Source organism: Rutidosis leptorrhynchoides, chromosome 4, assembly GCF_046630445.1.
Source record: "Rutidosis leptorrhynchoides isolate AG116_Rl617_1_P2 chromosome 4, CSIRO_AGI_Rlap_v1, whole genome shotgun sequence".
NCBI classification, from domain to species: Eukaryota; Viridiplantae; Streptophyta; class Magnoliopsida; order Asterales; family Asteraceae; genus Rutidosis; species Rutidosis leptorrhynchoides.
The window spans coordinates 4,123,744-4,138,325 of NC_092336.1; the positions used below are offsets into that span (position 1 = coordinate 4,123,744).

The window sequence follows — 14,582 nt, forward strand, 5'->3', positions numbered from 1 at the left end:
GGGCTAAATTTTTTGGGCCCCTATATGTATTGGGCAGGCCACACACATTGCACGCCCCAATATCTGGCCCTGATTTTGATTTAATCATCTATACATCAGATCGGAGATATAAATTATAACTAATACTCCGTAAATAAAGAAAAACATAATAAAACTTTATCAGAGCTTCCTGCTATTCTACTTGCTTTTCTCCCGTAGTAGCTTCACGTCCGCAACATAAACACATAATAATATAATAATAATAATTATAATTATAAAAAACCAATAGAAAAACGCAAGTTCAAACAACGTGGCCAAGTATTTTTATTTCTTTTGTTAAGCATAACAAAACTGAGTATAATAAGTTAAAAACTGATCTAAAGTGCAAAATCCCTTATACCATCGGTAAGTTTAATTTTACCCTTATGCTCTTCTACATACATACATAATTACTACATACACTTTCATAATACCGTAGCCCAAGTATAGTAGTAATAAAGTTGAAGGGCTCACCAACCATCTTGAAATCCTTTTCAATTTCACAGGACCGTCTGTGCAACTGGTACGATTAATTTATGCTTCTTCATATTTTCCTTTTTGGTTTTCTAGTTTTGCTCTCTCTCAAATTTTTTGAGCTCTTATACTATTATATACATCATAGTGCAAATTAGGGTTTAAAGGATATTTTTGGTACACTTAATCCCAGTGTATTTGTTATTGACCCCAACCTGTTGTTTTAATTTCCTATTTTTAATTTTAAACCATTGAATTGAATTCTTCTGGTTTGTAATTTGGAGTCTTTGAAGTTGGAGATGGCAAGGCTGACAAATTTACAGTTGTGATGACCATCCTCCACCCAACTAGTGTACTAGCATCACTACAATATTGTCTTTTGACTAACTAAATTTTGTGTTTAATTCTCATTCTCATATTACAATTACAATTACAATTACAATTACAATGTTCTTTGATATCAAACAGGAAACTCGTCAAGATTTGAATACTGAAGAAGCAACAATGATCTTAAGATAGCAAAATTTTTATTCTTACTATATTTTTGGAAGATCTGATAAATCAAGTATCTCTTTATTATTGATTGAATCATCCAGGCTGTGGTTGTTGAATTATTGAATCATAATTATTTTATCAAACTCAGCCTAAACCTAAATCTCATCTCACAAGCCAACCCTGGAAAAACCCCAATTATTATTATTAATTTTTTTTTATTTTCTCCAAGTCCTGATCTTTCTTCAATTAAACGGTTGCATGTTCCATCTTTAATCTCCGACCACCAATGGACACCGTCGTCTACAAAGCACTCGAAGAAATATGCTCACATGGACCTACCGGACTAACACTCCGTAACTTATGGTCCAAAGTTAACCACCATCTTACCTCTAATGGTATTCCACTCTCTAGTAACGTCAAACAAGCCTTATGGTCAAACCTTCTCAATATTCCAAGTATCCGTTTTCAATGTAAAGGCGTTCTCTACGATGCTGAAAATCCTAACATTCAATCTGTTGAAGATTCCGAGTCCATGGATCTGAAAATTGTTGCAGCAGAGCATTTGCTGAACAATTTTGTAGGTATTTATGACATTACAGCTTCCGATGCTGGAATATCGGAGCCACAGAGACGTATACTTGAACGCCTCGCCATTGCTAGGTTTGTTTGTCTACCATGATCAGTTTGATATAAGTTTGTATACAGTTTTGGAGAGCATATTTCAAGTTCTTATCGCTTGTTGCGGTATCTTAACGCTATTATTATTATGCATTGTAAATCATAAGCACTTATCGTGGTTAGATATATTTATGTATGATTAGAGGTTGCTGCTTATTTAACACCAGCTTTAAAGTTGTAAGAAACTTTACCGTGGTGATAAGTGGTTAGAGTACAATTGTTTATGCCTTTCATTAGCTCTTAACAATAGCTCATAGGTTGTTGTTACAAAATTCTTTAAATGAGTTGCGTTTAGTTACATAAAAATTAAACCATTTTCCCTGTCGTATGTCCTTCCTTAAATAACACGTGCTCAAATATAAAATACAAAAGGATAATTCAAGATGCAGCTGTTTGTTTTTCCACTTCTAAGCAACCTCTCAACGTCTTAAACCTAGATAAATCTTTATATTTGATATTGATGTACTTTATATGGGTGCAGAACAGATGGAGTAGCTCAAAGTGAACTTGCTAAGGAACTTGGTATTAAAAGCAACTATATATATTATTCACTAAAGGGTCTTGAATCACGTGGGTTAATTGTGAGGCAATCGACTATAATAAGGAAGAAAGAAGCTGGCAATGATGAGTATAAAAACGGTTCAATAGTGAACACCAATATGCTACACTTGTATCGTTATGCAAAGCATTTGGGACACTTACAGAGAATTGAAATTACCAAAGAGGATAACACTGTCACTGGTAACGATGATGCAGAGAGAGGAGTTGCTACCGTTGATGGTGTTACTGAAGAGCGCATAAAAGACTTTGTGCCTGCTATAAGAGCTATTTGTGATAGATTAGAAAAAGCTGATGGCAAGGTTACATTCTACAACTAATGGCTGTTCCCTTTTTTTCATACTTGATTGGTTTACTAATTTGAGTGCTTTTATGCATTTGAAGGTTCTTGTCATTTCAGATATTAAGAAGGAATTAGGTTATACAAAAACCTCCGGACATAGAGCTTGGAGAAATGTATGATAATGTTTATTTAAAGTTTTTACATAAACCTACATTTACTATTATTGACAAGTTTTCTTTATTGATTTTACTGTATTGCACGAATGTTAGATCTTACACAGGATGAAAGATGCACACCTAGTTGAGGATTTTGTTGCTACCGTGAACAACAAGGTAGTTTAACTATGTTGATCCGCTCTATTTATGATTAATAACATATTTTCAGTTATCTGTCATATGGAGTATGATTTTAGCTAGGTAGAAAAACTTTATGCTAAGGGAGTGTTTAGTTAGAGAAAAGAGGAGTACTTTTATAGAAAAATTTTATAGAAAAATTTTATAAGGAAATCAGAAAAACAAAAAACGCTTTCAAAATGATTGTAATTTGAAAAAGTCGTCCAAGAAATGGAAAATCCAACTTTCTATATTATAGCTAAGAGTTGGGAAACAATGATTTCTGTTTTTTGTTAATAACCAGCCTCCATTTTTCTTAACTTTTTTATAACTTTGTAAGCTAAATGTAGTTCTGCAAATTATAAAACGCAAGAGCAGTTTACAAAATTTCAATACATTCTTAGAGGAAAGTTCTTTTCATTTGTCGGTTTGTAGTCTATATGTTATATATATATAGTCATATAGAGTTGATCCAACCCTTTTATACATAAATATATGTGTATATATATTATTACTGTTAGTTTTTTTTTTTTTTGTTTCCTTTTTATTCTATACCTTATATAATTTATCTTGTTTCAGGAAGTTAACTGCTTACGGCTACTAAAGACGTTTTCTCCTAAAACACATGGAGCTGAAGATGATGACCTGGATCCAGAACAACAGGTTAAAATGGTGAAAAGAGGCCAAATCACTGAACAGCTTATGGAGCTTCCTATTGAGCAGCAAATATATGATATGATTGATGCTGAAGGTTCTGAAGGCTTGATTCTTAATGAGGTATCACATCTTTATTGATTATGGAATCATCTTATTATCTTTCATTTCTGCCTTCCTTTTTTCCAGAAAATTACAGGAAAAGCTGTAAAACGTTAATTTTATAAACACTTCTACAAAAGAATGAAGAATTATCTGTCAATGCTCTGCAGGTCTCAAGTATCTTTGCAAATGTTTTTAAAGTTCATTATCATATATTATGTTATTATATTATTAGTATAATTGAAAATCAAAAGGTCACTTTTAGAAGCTCTTTTCTAACATAAGAATTAGGTAGTAAACATTTGAGTTGCTTAAGTAGTTGAGATTATTATTGCAGCAAATGCATTAACAGCAATACACGGCATTAACTTTTTGCATTGTATTGCTGTATGCAGGTATATAAAAGGCTTGGCATAAACAATAAACGGTACTATCCTCGCATTCTTGATATGGTGTCTAGATTTGGAATGCATCTAGATTCAGAAAGCCTAAATAGAGGCATGGTCTACCGAGTTTGGACTTCTGGGAACTATGATGCCAGGGGTAGTAAAACAACCCCTGGTAAAGAAGATATTGGTAAATCTTCAACTCATGGTCAACCTGGAAAACAGACGCCACCTCACATTATAATTCCAGAAGATATAGATGATTGGACCTCCAAAGTTGATGCTGAATCCAGTGAAGAACAGAACATCGATGACACACAACTTGATTCAACAAGTTTGAATAATCAGCAATGTGAGACAAGTGATATAATTGTTGTCGCAGAACCTCAAATTGTAAATGCAAAGCCTGTCTCGACTTTTGATCCTTTGGAGTTATCTTCACCTGCTTCACCAGCACCCCGACGTCGCCGCTCATATAAAACCTATCCATGTCTTGGTCTGAGTACAACTAACTCTCAAAGGGAGCAGCGGATACTTGAAAAATTACAGGTTGGTTGTATAACGTTTGGTGTACATTATTAAGTAAGAATCAGGAATGGAAAACATACGTTTACTTACAATGAAGGAATTGAATGAACTATTCACTGTTTCCTTTCGTTGAATTGATTTTCATTCTACACAAATTGTTTTCCACTACTGTAATTTTAGTAACACTAATTTCTCGAAAAAAAAAATCTAAACTTTATTTAAAGTATTTATTACAAATAATAATAACAACACCACAGATTCTGTTATAATCAGATTTGAGTTTTGAAACTACTATTTTGTAGAAATCTTTTTTGCAAATAATTATTCGTAATTTGTATCAGGCTATGTACTACGTAAAAGGTTAAATGGTACATTTGTATGTACATGTAATATGAAATGTCGATTTGAAGACTACTATATATGTAATAAAATATAGAACTCCAAAACCAATTTAATCCATTTCTGAATATGTTATTTCCATTAATAATTTGTAAATAAAATGTACAACAAACAACATGGTTTGGTGACTTCCATTCTTACTTGACAACGATCATGATATTGGAATGTGATGATTCATTTCAGTTCATCAATCTACTATTATCTCGTTCATTCCTTTTAACCAATCAGGCCTACCTGTGGCTCTTTCCTTCACCTTGCTATATGTTCACGTATCTTGTAATTTTCTATTTCTACAGGAAGAGAAGGTCCTTATAAGACCCGAATTACAAAGGCTGCTTGATAGTCTTGAGAATTTTGAAACTAAACATATGGACAGGAAAACTTTAGAGCGTTGTTTAAATAAGCTTCAAGAAGATGGACACTGCAAATGCATTTCATTTGCTGTCCCTCCTGTTACTAACTGTGGCGGAAAGCGTACAATTGACGTGATTCTACATCCCTCTGTATACGAAGCCAAAGATCTATCGGATCGGGTTCATGACAAATGGAGATCATTTGAAAAGGAAATGCGTAGACAAAGTACTTCTCGATATAAGAGCAGTAAATGTAAATCAATTCCCGTGTTAAATGATGTGGAGAGAATATATACAAGTACAAGCAAACTCATTCAAGCAGAGACAGCCGAAAGAATGAAAAACAATGGTTTTGTATTGGCGAAAATGGTGCGTGCAAAGCTGCTTCATGTGTTTTTATGGGGTTATGTGACCAGGTTACCTGGCTGGGATGCGGGAACAGTTGGATTTGATCAGAGGAACCCACACAGTTCATGCAAATTGCTTGAACTAGATGCAGCCATCAAGGCCATGCCACTTGAGTTGTTCTTGCAGGTTGCAGGGTCCTCTGTAAAACTCGAGTCTATGGTTGAGAAATGCAGGAATGGTTTATGTCTTTCAGACCTTCCCATTAATGAGTATAGGTCTCTCATGGGAACTCGAGCAACCGGGCTAATCTCATGTCTTATTGATATCTTAAGACGCCTGAAGGTATTACTCTGTAGTCTTGTTAGGATTTTTTTTTCTGTGTTGCTTCCTTCACAATTAAATGCATGAGCCTAGTGCAAAGAATGTATCGGCATATTGAGTATTTATAAAAAGACGTAGGGGTAAAATATTTTAGGACAATTGTGATCAACTTGCTGGGTCAACTTTGATCGAGTGTTTGTTAAGATATGCAAGTGTGGAGGATAGTTTTGTCTTTAATAATCTTATAGTTGTGATTTATCTTTCCCCAACAACTTTGCGATATCAAAGCATTCTATTTTTATGTTATGTTTCTGTATTCTAGCATTATCTTACACTTAAAGAATATTTTCATAACAAGTGTTTGTTAAGATATGCAAGTGTGGAGGATAGTTTTGCCTTTAATAATCTTATAGTTGTGATTTATCTTTCCCCAACAACTTTGCGATATCAAAGCATTCTATTTTTATGTTATGTTTCTGTATTCTAGCATTATCTTACACTTAAAGAATATTTTCATAACCAATATTCTTTATTAACTTGAAGTTATTGTTTGGACTATTATTATTATTGATTTTTTTGAGTGTATGGGATCAAGTCTTCTAAATCAATAATCTAAAAAGTTAGATTATTCACACAATCTACTGTTGAAATTGTATTTGACTAATTGTCTCACTAATATTTTTTGAACAATTTAATAATATTGGACAAAAAGTTTCTCGTGCCGGCCCAATCTGGACAACTTTACCTATTACCCGACCCACACGGTCTGCCCATTTATCCGCCTCCACTCTAGGTTTTAATGTTTACATTGCGATTGTAGGCTGTTGTGTTACTTGTTAAAATATTTGGATCTTATTGCAGTTGATACGATTGATTGCTGGAGAAACTGATGTTCCTGTGGGCCCACATGCTACCCTTAGGCATTCATTGGAACTTAAGCCTTACATTGAGGAACCTGTGGGAATAGTTTTTCCATCTACTAGTGTCAATTCATTTGATATTCGCCCTAATGTCAGACATGATTTTTTTCTTGCGAGCAGAAAAGATGTTCATGAATATTGGAACACACTTGAGTATTGTTATGCTGCTTCAGATCCTAAAGCGGCTCTGCATGCCTTCCCTGGATCTGTTGTGCATGAGGTTTAGTTCTCTCTTTTTTTTTTCTTCAGAAAATTGCATGAAATAGTAATGAAATCTAGTCTGGAATTCGCTTTGGTAACCCATTTTTATTGCACTTGCAAAAGGCTAAAACATTTATAAAGTTTCGTTTAGGGCAACCTTTCTAAGTTTTCAGTTTTTTGCTTTTCATGCCCATTTTAAAAGTCATTGTTGTCCAGGTAACTTCCAAGTAAGCTACAACGCCATCATTTATAGCTGGGTAAATGGGATCTTAATTAAATTTTTTGGAAGGTTGCGGTCTAAAATGAGTTTTTCGAAAGTTGGTAAGCTTTTTATAGATGTTAATGGAGCTGGTTACTTAAATATTATGCGGAACATGGTCCTTGCTTATTTTCCTGAGCTTTGGGCATCGATTCCGATATTAAAGTTATATTCTGTCCTTCAACACAAATAGGGCAAACTGACGTGTTAATGCTGTTAAATTAAGGTTTTAGTCACAAATTAAGCTGCTTGTTGTGGCAGCAGTTAAATATCTATCTATCCATCCATCCATACACATACTAAAGGTGTATATGCCGATGAACCAAAAATTGACACGTGTGTAATGAGATATTAAATTAGTTTAATTTTGTTTTGTTCGGATATATGTCCGGGTACAAAAACAATCAGGTTGCTAAATAAAAACTTAGAAGGTACAAAATTATGGATTTATTCAGCAAGATATATATAAAATATTTGAGTCAAATATATATCTTTTTGTACGTATAAAGCATTTCAGTGTTGGTCTTAGAATCTTAATTTCTTAAATCAAGACTACTGGTTTGCCTCTATGATATAAGATTTGTTTTCATTTTATAGCTTCGTTCTTCATTTTAATTTTCTGAAGCTTGTTTTTTTATCAGATATTTCTTTCTCGTTCATGGGCCTCAGTCCGTGTTATGACAGCTCATCAGCGGGCTGAGCTATTCAAACATGTAGCAAGTGAGGGCTCAGATAAAAAGATATCCTACAGAAAGTGTGAGAAGATTGCTGAAAATCTTAATTTGACCTTGGAACAGGTTTGCTCTTCTGTTATTTGATAAAAGTAGGACCTGATCTCTTATATGCGGCTTGTAATATTTTGTAAAGCTAATAGTTTCAACCTATCTGTAATGAGCTAAATAAAGAAAATTGTATCCAAGAAAGGTGCTCAAAAGGTGCCCAAAATGATTTATTAAAATCACCTATTCATTCAATTGGAATAATCAGATTTTTTTATTAAACTGTTATAGTTTTTGCAATCATATTTTCAACTCTAATTATTCATGATTATTTTTATTATAGTTTTTGACCAAACGTGCTTATACCATATTTGCTATGATAGTTTTGATATGCGATTTTTCAATATGTATAATATTTTTTTAACCATATACTACTAATATACACATTCGCATGTTGTTGTGCTTATACCAGTTGCATATCTTGCTCATTTTGTCATGATATTGCTACGCTTGCACTCTTAATTTGGATAGGTCTTATGGATATTTAAGATACTTGTGTGATAATAATAATAATAATAATAATAATAATAATAATAATAATAATAATAATAATAATAATAATAATAATAATAATAATAATAATTATTATTATTATTATTATTATTATTATTATTATTATTATTATTATTATTATTATTATTATTATTATTATAAACTTAAAAGTTTTAAAACTTACAAAAAATTAGTGGGAAGCCTAGAGACAATCTGGGCCCCCACACCTCTAGCAATAGCAAAACCTATCCTAGTAAAAATAATAGTAATATTATTATTATTATTATTATTATTATTATTATTATTATTATTATTATTATTATTATTATTATTATTATTATTATTATTATTATTATTTATTTTTTATTTTTTATTTTTTTGTGGGATCACCCTCAGGCCTCAGCCACATGATAAACTTAGCTTCACATCTTAATTATTTTTCTTAAATTAATTCATTCTTCTTGCAGGTTCTCCGTGTTTTCTATGATAAGCGACAAAAGGATAAAATGAGGGTAGCAACAAGTGCAAATAAAAGGAAAAGGTCTTCAGAAGAAAAATCTGTAAATAATGAAAATTTTCTCGCTTTAGAGTCGGGCAAATTGAAGCGTGCCAAATTGTTCAGTGTAGAAGATTCCACAACAGAACAAAATTCATTACTTGAAATTAACAATATGTTGATCAATGAAATGGATGGCCAGAAAGTGGCTGTAGATGATGATGATGATATGGAATTAATTGAAGACGAGAACAGTCCTTCTTCTATTTTACACGAGTGTGCATCGTCATCGAGACAGTCTTCCAACCCAAAAAAGTTTTCATGGACAGCAAACAAAGATAGGTAAAATTTGGTACCTGCACTTATTCTAATCTATCAACTTAAATAGTCTGCCCATAAAGGTGTAAAAAGAGCTGGTCTGCTGGGTTGGGTAAGTTGTCAAAAATGTATGCGTTGAAAATGGATGGTTTTCATGTGGGGTCAAAATGGTTCAATTTGGGTTGCGCCGACCCCACCGATACTTTTTTTGCGCATTTATATGAAGTGTTAATGTATTATCTACATCAAGAAACGCTTCTATGAACAAAAACAAAGACATGTAAGAATATATCACTTAATTTAGCTTGACTGGCAAGTTATACTGCAGGTTGGCATATAGTCATTCAATGTGAAAGTTATTAGAATAACTTTTGGCACTGAAATTGTAAGTTGATATCATGAATATATTTATATATTGTGCATGAAATAATGTTTCCACAAATAAATGATTTCTTTCAGGCAGTTGGTAATTGAATATGTAAAACACCGTGCTACTCTTGGAGCAAAGTTTCACCGCATAGATTGGGCCTTACTTAAAAGTCTACCTGGACCTCCTAATGCATGCAAAAGGAGAATGTCAAATCTGAACAGAAACAAACAGTTTAGGAATACTGTAATGAAAATCTGTAACTTGCTTAGTGTGAGATATGCAAAGCATCTTCAACATTCCCAGAACAACTCACTTGATGATAATTCCAGAATGATTATTGAGGATCATAATGCTTCTGCACTTGTTGATTACACAAATGTCAACACCGAAGAACGATGGGATGACTTTGAGAACGAAGATATAAAGATGCTCCTCGATGAAGCTCTTAAATGCAAGCAGACTGGTTTAGCAAATGCCACTAAAGGTGCTCAATACATATCCAAGTATCCTCAGTCAGATGTTGTTGGTGAACTACATGTAAGACTAGCTCCATTTCACTTGTCATCTTTTGCATATGCCAAGTTGCATGAAATTAGTATTAGTTTCTTACTAATTTACGTGCTAAAATTTTTTCGCCAATAAAAGGATATCTACTTTCAACTCTTTCAGTAATAAAGTTTCTATTTAAGAAAATCTTAACCACACCCAATCAAAATGACGTAACGAGGTGACCCTTCGAACCAAGAGACTCGTATGTGTCTGTAAACGCTAGGCCACTTATCCTGATTGAAAGAGCTTTACCTATACATTTTATATGTCAAAGGCTCAAATCATAAAGACGTGTGTCAATTCAGTGAAATTTTTCAGGCTTCTGCACAAATTTACCCATTTGAATATCATGCCAATTGACATATCAGTGCCGAGCTACTATAAATGTTTTAATTTTTCTTTCCTGGTCCTTAGGATTTGGATGAAAACAACATGGATTCATCAACTAGCCCCGTCACCGAATTAAAGAAAGATGGGGCCAGTAGGCAAGCGTCTGTCCGAAGATCAAGGCGTCCTCTTCCCAAAAGCTATGCCATGCTTATGAATAAAGTAAAAGATTATGGTACGAATGCTTATAAGTCATTAGCAGTTTCTAATGCCATGGAGCTATTCAAGCTTGTATTTCTGAGCACCGCAAAAGCTCCAGAGGTTCCAAACTTGCTAGCTGAAACACTGCGTCGATATTCAGAGCACGATCTTTTGACTGCCTTTAACTACCTCAGAGACAGAAATTTCATGGTAAAAAGACTTCTGTTATATTTTGCTTTTTTTTTTTTCTTTTTTTTTTTCTTTTTTCTTTTTAGTTAAGAGGCACTCTAGTTTTTTTCTTCACATAGTGATGCTCCTCTATACTAGGCCTCTAAATTCATGGGGAATGTTTGGGTAATTTGGGGTATGAAAAGTTACCCAACGAATGTACATGTACATTGTCAGAGGTATATACAAAGTAAGAAAGACACAGGCATAGTTGGTTAGACTGTGGGCTGCGTGGGATATGATTTTATGAAGGGATCAAGGTTTTAAAAGTTGCTAGTGGGGGACTAGTCAGCCGGGACCTTGTAGGGACTAGTCGCCCTGGACAAGTAGTCGGCCGTTGATCAACTGTGACCAAATTTGACTTATTTTGACCGGTTTTACTGACTTTGACCAATCTTGACCGAATAAATCTGACTTTAACCGATCAAATCTGGCTTTTGATCAATTTGATTCGTTGGCCAGCAGATTTGATCGACTTTTGCCTATTCGGTTCGGACTAGTCCCCAAATCCGACTAGTAGGCCTAGTCGGACGACTTTAACAACACTAGAAGGGATTGGGAAGGCAGCAGCTTGAGTTCGCACCACAGTTTTCATGCTCACATACTGTTAAATTTGCAATTGTATTAGTAGGAAAGATTTATTATGGCATACAAATCTATGTATAAGATACTTTAGTGTGAATTTTTTTTTTCCTGAGTTAATAGTAATGTTTTTATTTTGGGTAAGCGAGAAAACCCTCCTATGAACGAGCACATTGGCTCCCTCATAGAAGGTAAAATCTCGGGTAATCAAGCCCCCTGAGCACGAGACCTGGTACCGGGTGAATTGCGCATTATGCGCACCCTCTAGTCACACTCCCTTTTTGAACAATTTCGCATAGCCAGGAATTGAACCCGGGTGGTGTCTTCAGTAGGCAACTCGGTGGCCACTCAGGCAAGCATGCTTGGTTAGTTAATAGTAATGTTGATGTATAATAATATTCTACCTCTAATTTCAACCAAGCAGGAACAGTTATAATAATCATTACATAATACAGTATGCTTCTTATTATACTATGCGGTTATTTTCTCTGAGCCCTCATTCTTTTTTTTTTTGGTAGGTGAGGGGTAATGCAATTAGTCACTTTGTACTCTCCCAGCAGTTTATACATAATATTTCTTCGTCTCCTTTCCCTGTTAATACTGGAAAAAGAGCTATTAAGATGAATAGGTGGCTTCATGAGAGAGAAGATGATTTGCTGGACTCGGGAGTCGATTTATCTGCTGATTTGCAGTGTGGAGATGTTCTTCAACTGTCCGTGCTCATGTGTTGGGGAGAAATATCCGTTTTTCCTTGTTTGCCTGATGAAGGTGTTGGTGAAGTTGTGGACTCGAAGAAACGTACATTTGACGACGACGACGACAATGAAGACGGCATTAGTGTTGAGGTAGCTGCTAAGAAGCAGAAATCATCGGACAGTGAAATTTTTTCTCGTAAAGAAAAAGGGTTCCCTGGTATCCAGCTGTCTTTAAGCCGCAGTGTAGTGTCAAAAGTTGACTCATTTACATTATCTGGAGTCGACGAGAATGCAAGAACTTCTAGTAGTATCAGTTTGGAGCAGAATTCAGCAGCGCATTCTGTACACCTGGCAAATACTGACTCCTCCTCTGAGTCAATATGGGAAGCTATGACTTGCTATGCAAGACACCTGGAGTCTTCTTCTTCACGTGAACCGTCTCTGTTGTGTCCCAATCTGTTTAAAACAATCTATTCAGCTGTCCAAAAGGCTGGTGACCAGGGGTTAAGCATGGAAGGAATCTCTGACGTCATTGATGTGCAGGGTATGCATTCTTTACAGAGTTTGTCATGTAGAGATTTGGCAAGATGGGTGGTTTGGGTTAAGATGGGCCATTTTTTTGTACCAACAGAAATGGTTTGATCAGGTTCAACAATTTGTTTGAGACTTCTATTATATAACTTTTTTAAGATATAGTGCTGTGTGTGACACTTTTATGCACGTTAACACAACCCTGTAAAAAAATCCCCCAATTTGAAATTTCCAGCGAATCTGGTCCACATGATTTTTCTTCTTTTATTGTCATTAGTTGTTTCTTTGTATTAATTTTGCAAAGAGCGTGATAATCTTGTTATATGTTTTTAGGCGAAGATATTCCAGAACTCATTGTTGAGGTGCTTGAGGCATTTGGGCGTGCTTTAAAGGTTTGCTTTACTGTTATCTGTCTTTCTTTACTCGCAGTCTCGGATTTTTCTTTTTTATATGATCACCGAAACATGGATCATATAGTATAACCCTAAAACTAAGCAGATCTGAGCTTACTAATAGTTGGAATTACTACAAGCAAGTAGGTTAGAAGCAAGTTTGGTAAAGTCGAGTTAATGAAAATTATGGATTGCCTAATGCTATTGAAACAAAAATTTGTTCTATTGTAAATCACGGCGATAGTTAATAATTTAATATTATCAATTACATGTGCAAGAGTTTATTGGCATATCATTCTACATGTCCAAATTTATCATCATATGTAATCAACAGATATAACAATATTCCACTGTATTTGGGTCACTAAATTCTTTGGTATATAAAACCAGGTTAACGCTTATGATTGTGTCCATGTTGTTGACCCTCTATATCGGTCAAAGTACTTTTTGACCTCAATGGGGTCCCACCAACATGATAGTAATGCAAAGGTGCCAGAGAGCTGCAATAATGATGGTGAGCCATTGGAGTTGCTGCAAGAATGTCATAAAGATAAAGACAAAAATTTAGCGGAAGAAACTTGTACAGACCTTGAGCTGTATAAAAGTAACGATGAGGTGCATCACAGAGTAACCATCTTAAACCATCCGGAAGAGACTTCTCTTCCTGTGAGGGAAGTTGAGAGTAACAATGAGATTGAAACTTACACAATTGAGAAAATAATGCCGGGCCCACAGGAGACTACTACGTGTGAATCTCATGTTGGTGATACTCTTTCCTGTAAGCCAATATTGCCTTGGGTGAATGGAGATGGTACCGTGAATGATATAGTTTATAAGGGGCTTGTACGCCGTGTTCTAGGTATTGTGATGCAAAATCCTGGAATTTTGGAGGTACGTGTATGTTTTTACTTCTTTAAAATATGATAAAGATTTGTAGGTATGTAAAGATATAGATACGCTAGACATGTATATGTGTGAATCTAAGCTTTTTATTATTAATATAGAACCTATTTCAAAACGAGTAGTTATCTAAAGCCCTTTAGTTGATATCGTGATACATAAATTTTATTACAAAAAACTCTAATGTTAACAGGCAGTTAAACTTGTCATTTTGTGGTTGCAGGAGTACATCATAATCCAGATGAATGTATTGAATCCTCAGGTATGATACCAGACCCTTATAGGAATTTACCGCAGATAATTATGTAGACGTGGGAGTGAATACCAAGGTGTTGCCATTGAAAATAAGGGTTTTGTTAACCAGTGCGCTTAAGGCGTTGCTTAAGCTTTCTGTTTTTCTGTAATCTGATAGG

The 14,582-nt window shown here is 34.5% G+C and overlaps 1 protein-coding gene across 3 annotated transcripts; it reads left to right on the plus strand.

Annotated features, from left to right (window-relative positions):
• Positions 1 to 460: 460 nt before the first annotated feature.
• On the plus strand, positions 461 to 14,301 carry LOC139839832 (uncharacterized). Of its 3 annotated transcripts, XM_071829998.1 has the most exons (16): positions 461 to 541; positions 961 to 1,647; positions 2,147 to 2,525; positions 2,608 to 2,679; positions 2,776 to 2,838; positions 3,418 to 3,615; positions 3,990 to 4,529; positions 5,204 to 5,950; positions 6,791 to 7,069; positions 7,951 to 8,106; positions 9,048 to 9,418; positions 9,854 to 10,301; positions 10,728 to 11,051; positions 12,170 to 12,890; positions 13,211 to 13,269; positions 13,660 to 14,301. In XM_071829998.1, the coding sequence occupies exons 2-16, from the start codon at positions 1,274 to 1,276 to the stop codon at positions 14,191 to 14,193; spliced, it is 5,265 nt and encodes a 1,754-aa protein (XP_071686099.1). In that variant the 5' UTR covers positions 461 to 541; positions 961 to 1,273; the 3' UTR covers positions 14,194 to 14,301. The 3 variants fall into 3 exon arrangements, with proteins under 3 accessions (XP_071686099.1, XP_071686101.1, XP_071686100.1); XM_071829999.1 differs by lacking the exon at positions 461 to 541 and having other exon boundaries at positions 1,469 to 1,647; positions 2,152 to 2,525; XM_071830000.1 differs by lacking the exons at positions 7,951 to 8,106; positions 9,048 to 9,418; positions 9,854 to 10,301; ... (2 more) ...; positions 13,211 to 13,269; positions 13,660 to 14,301 and having other exon boundaries at positions 6,791 to 7,075.
• Positions 14,302 to 14,582: the final 281 nt, after the last annotated feature.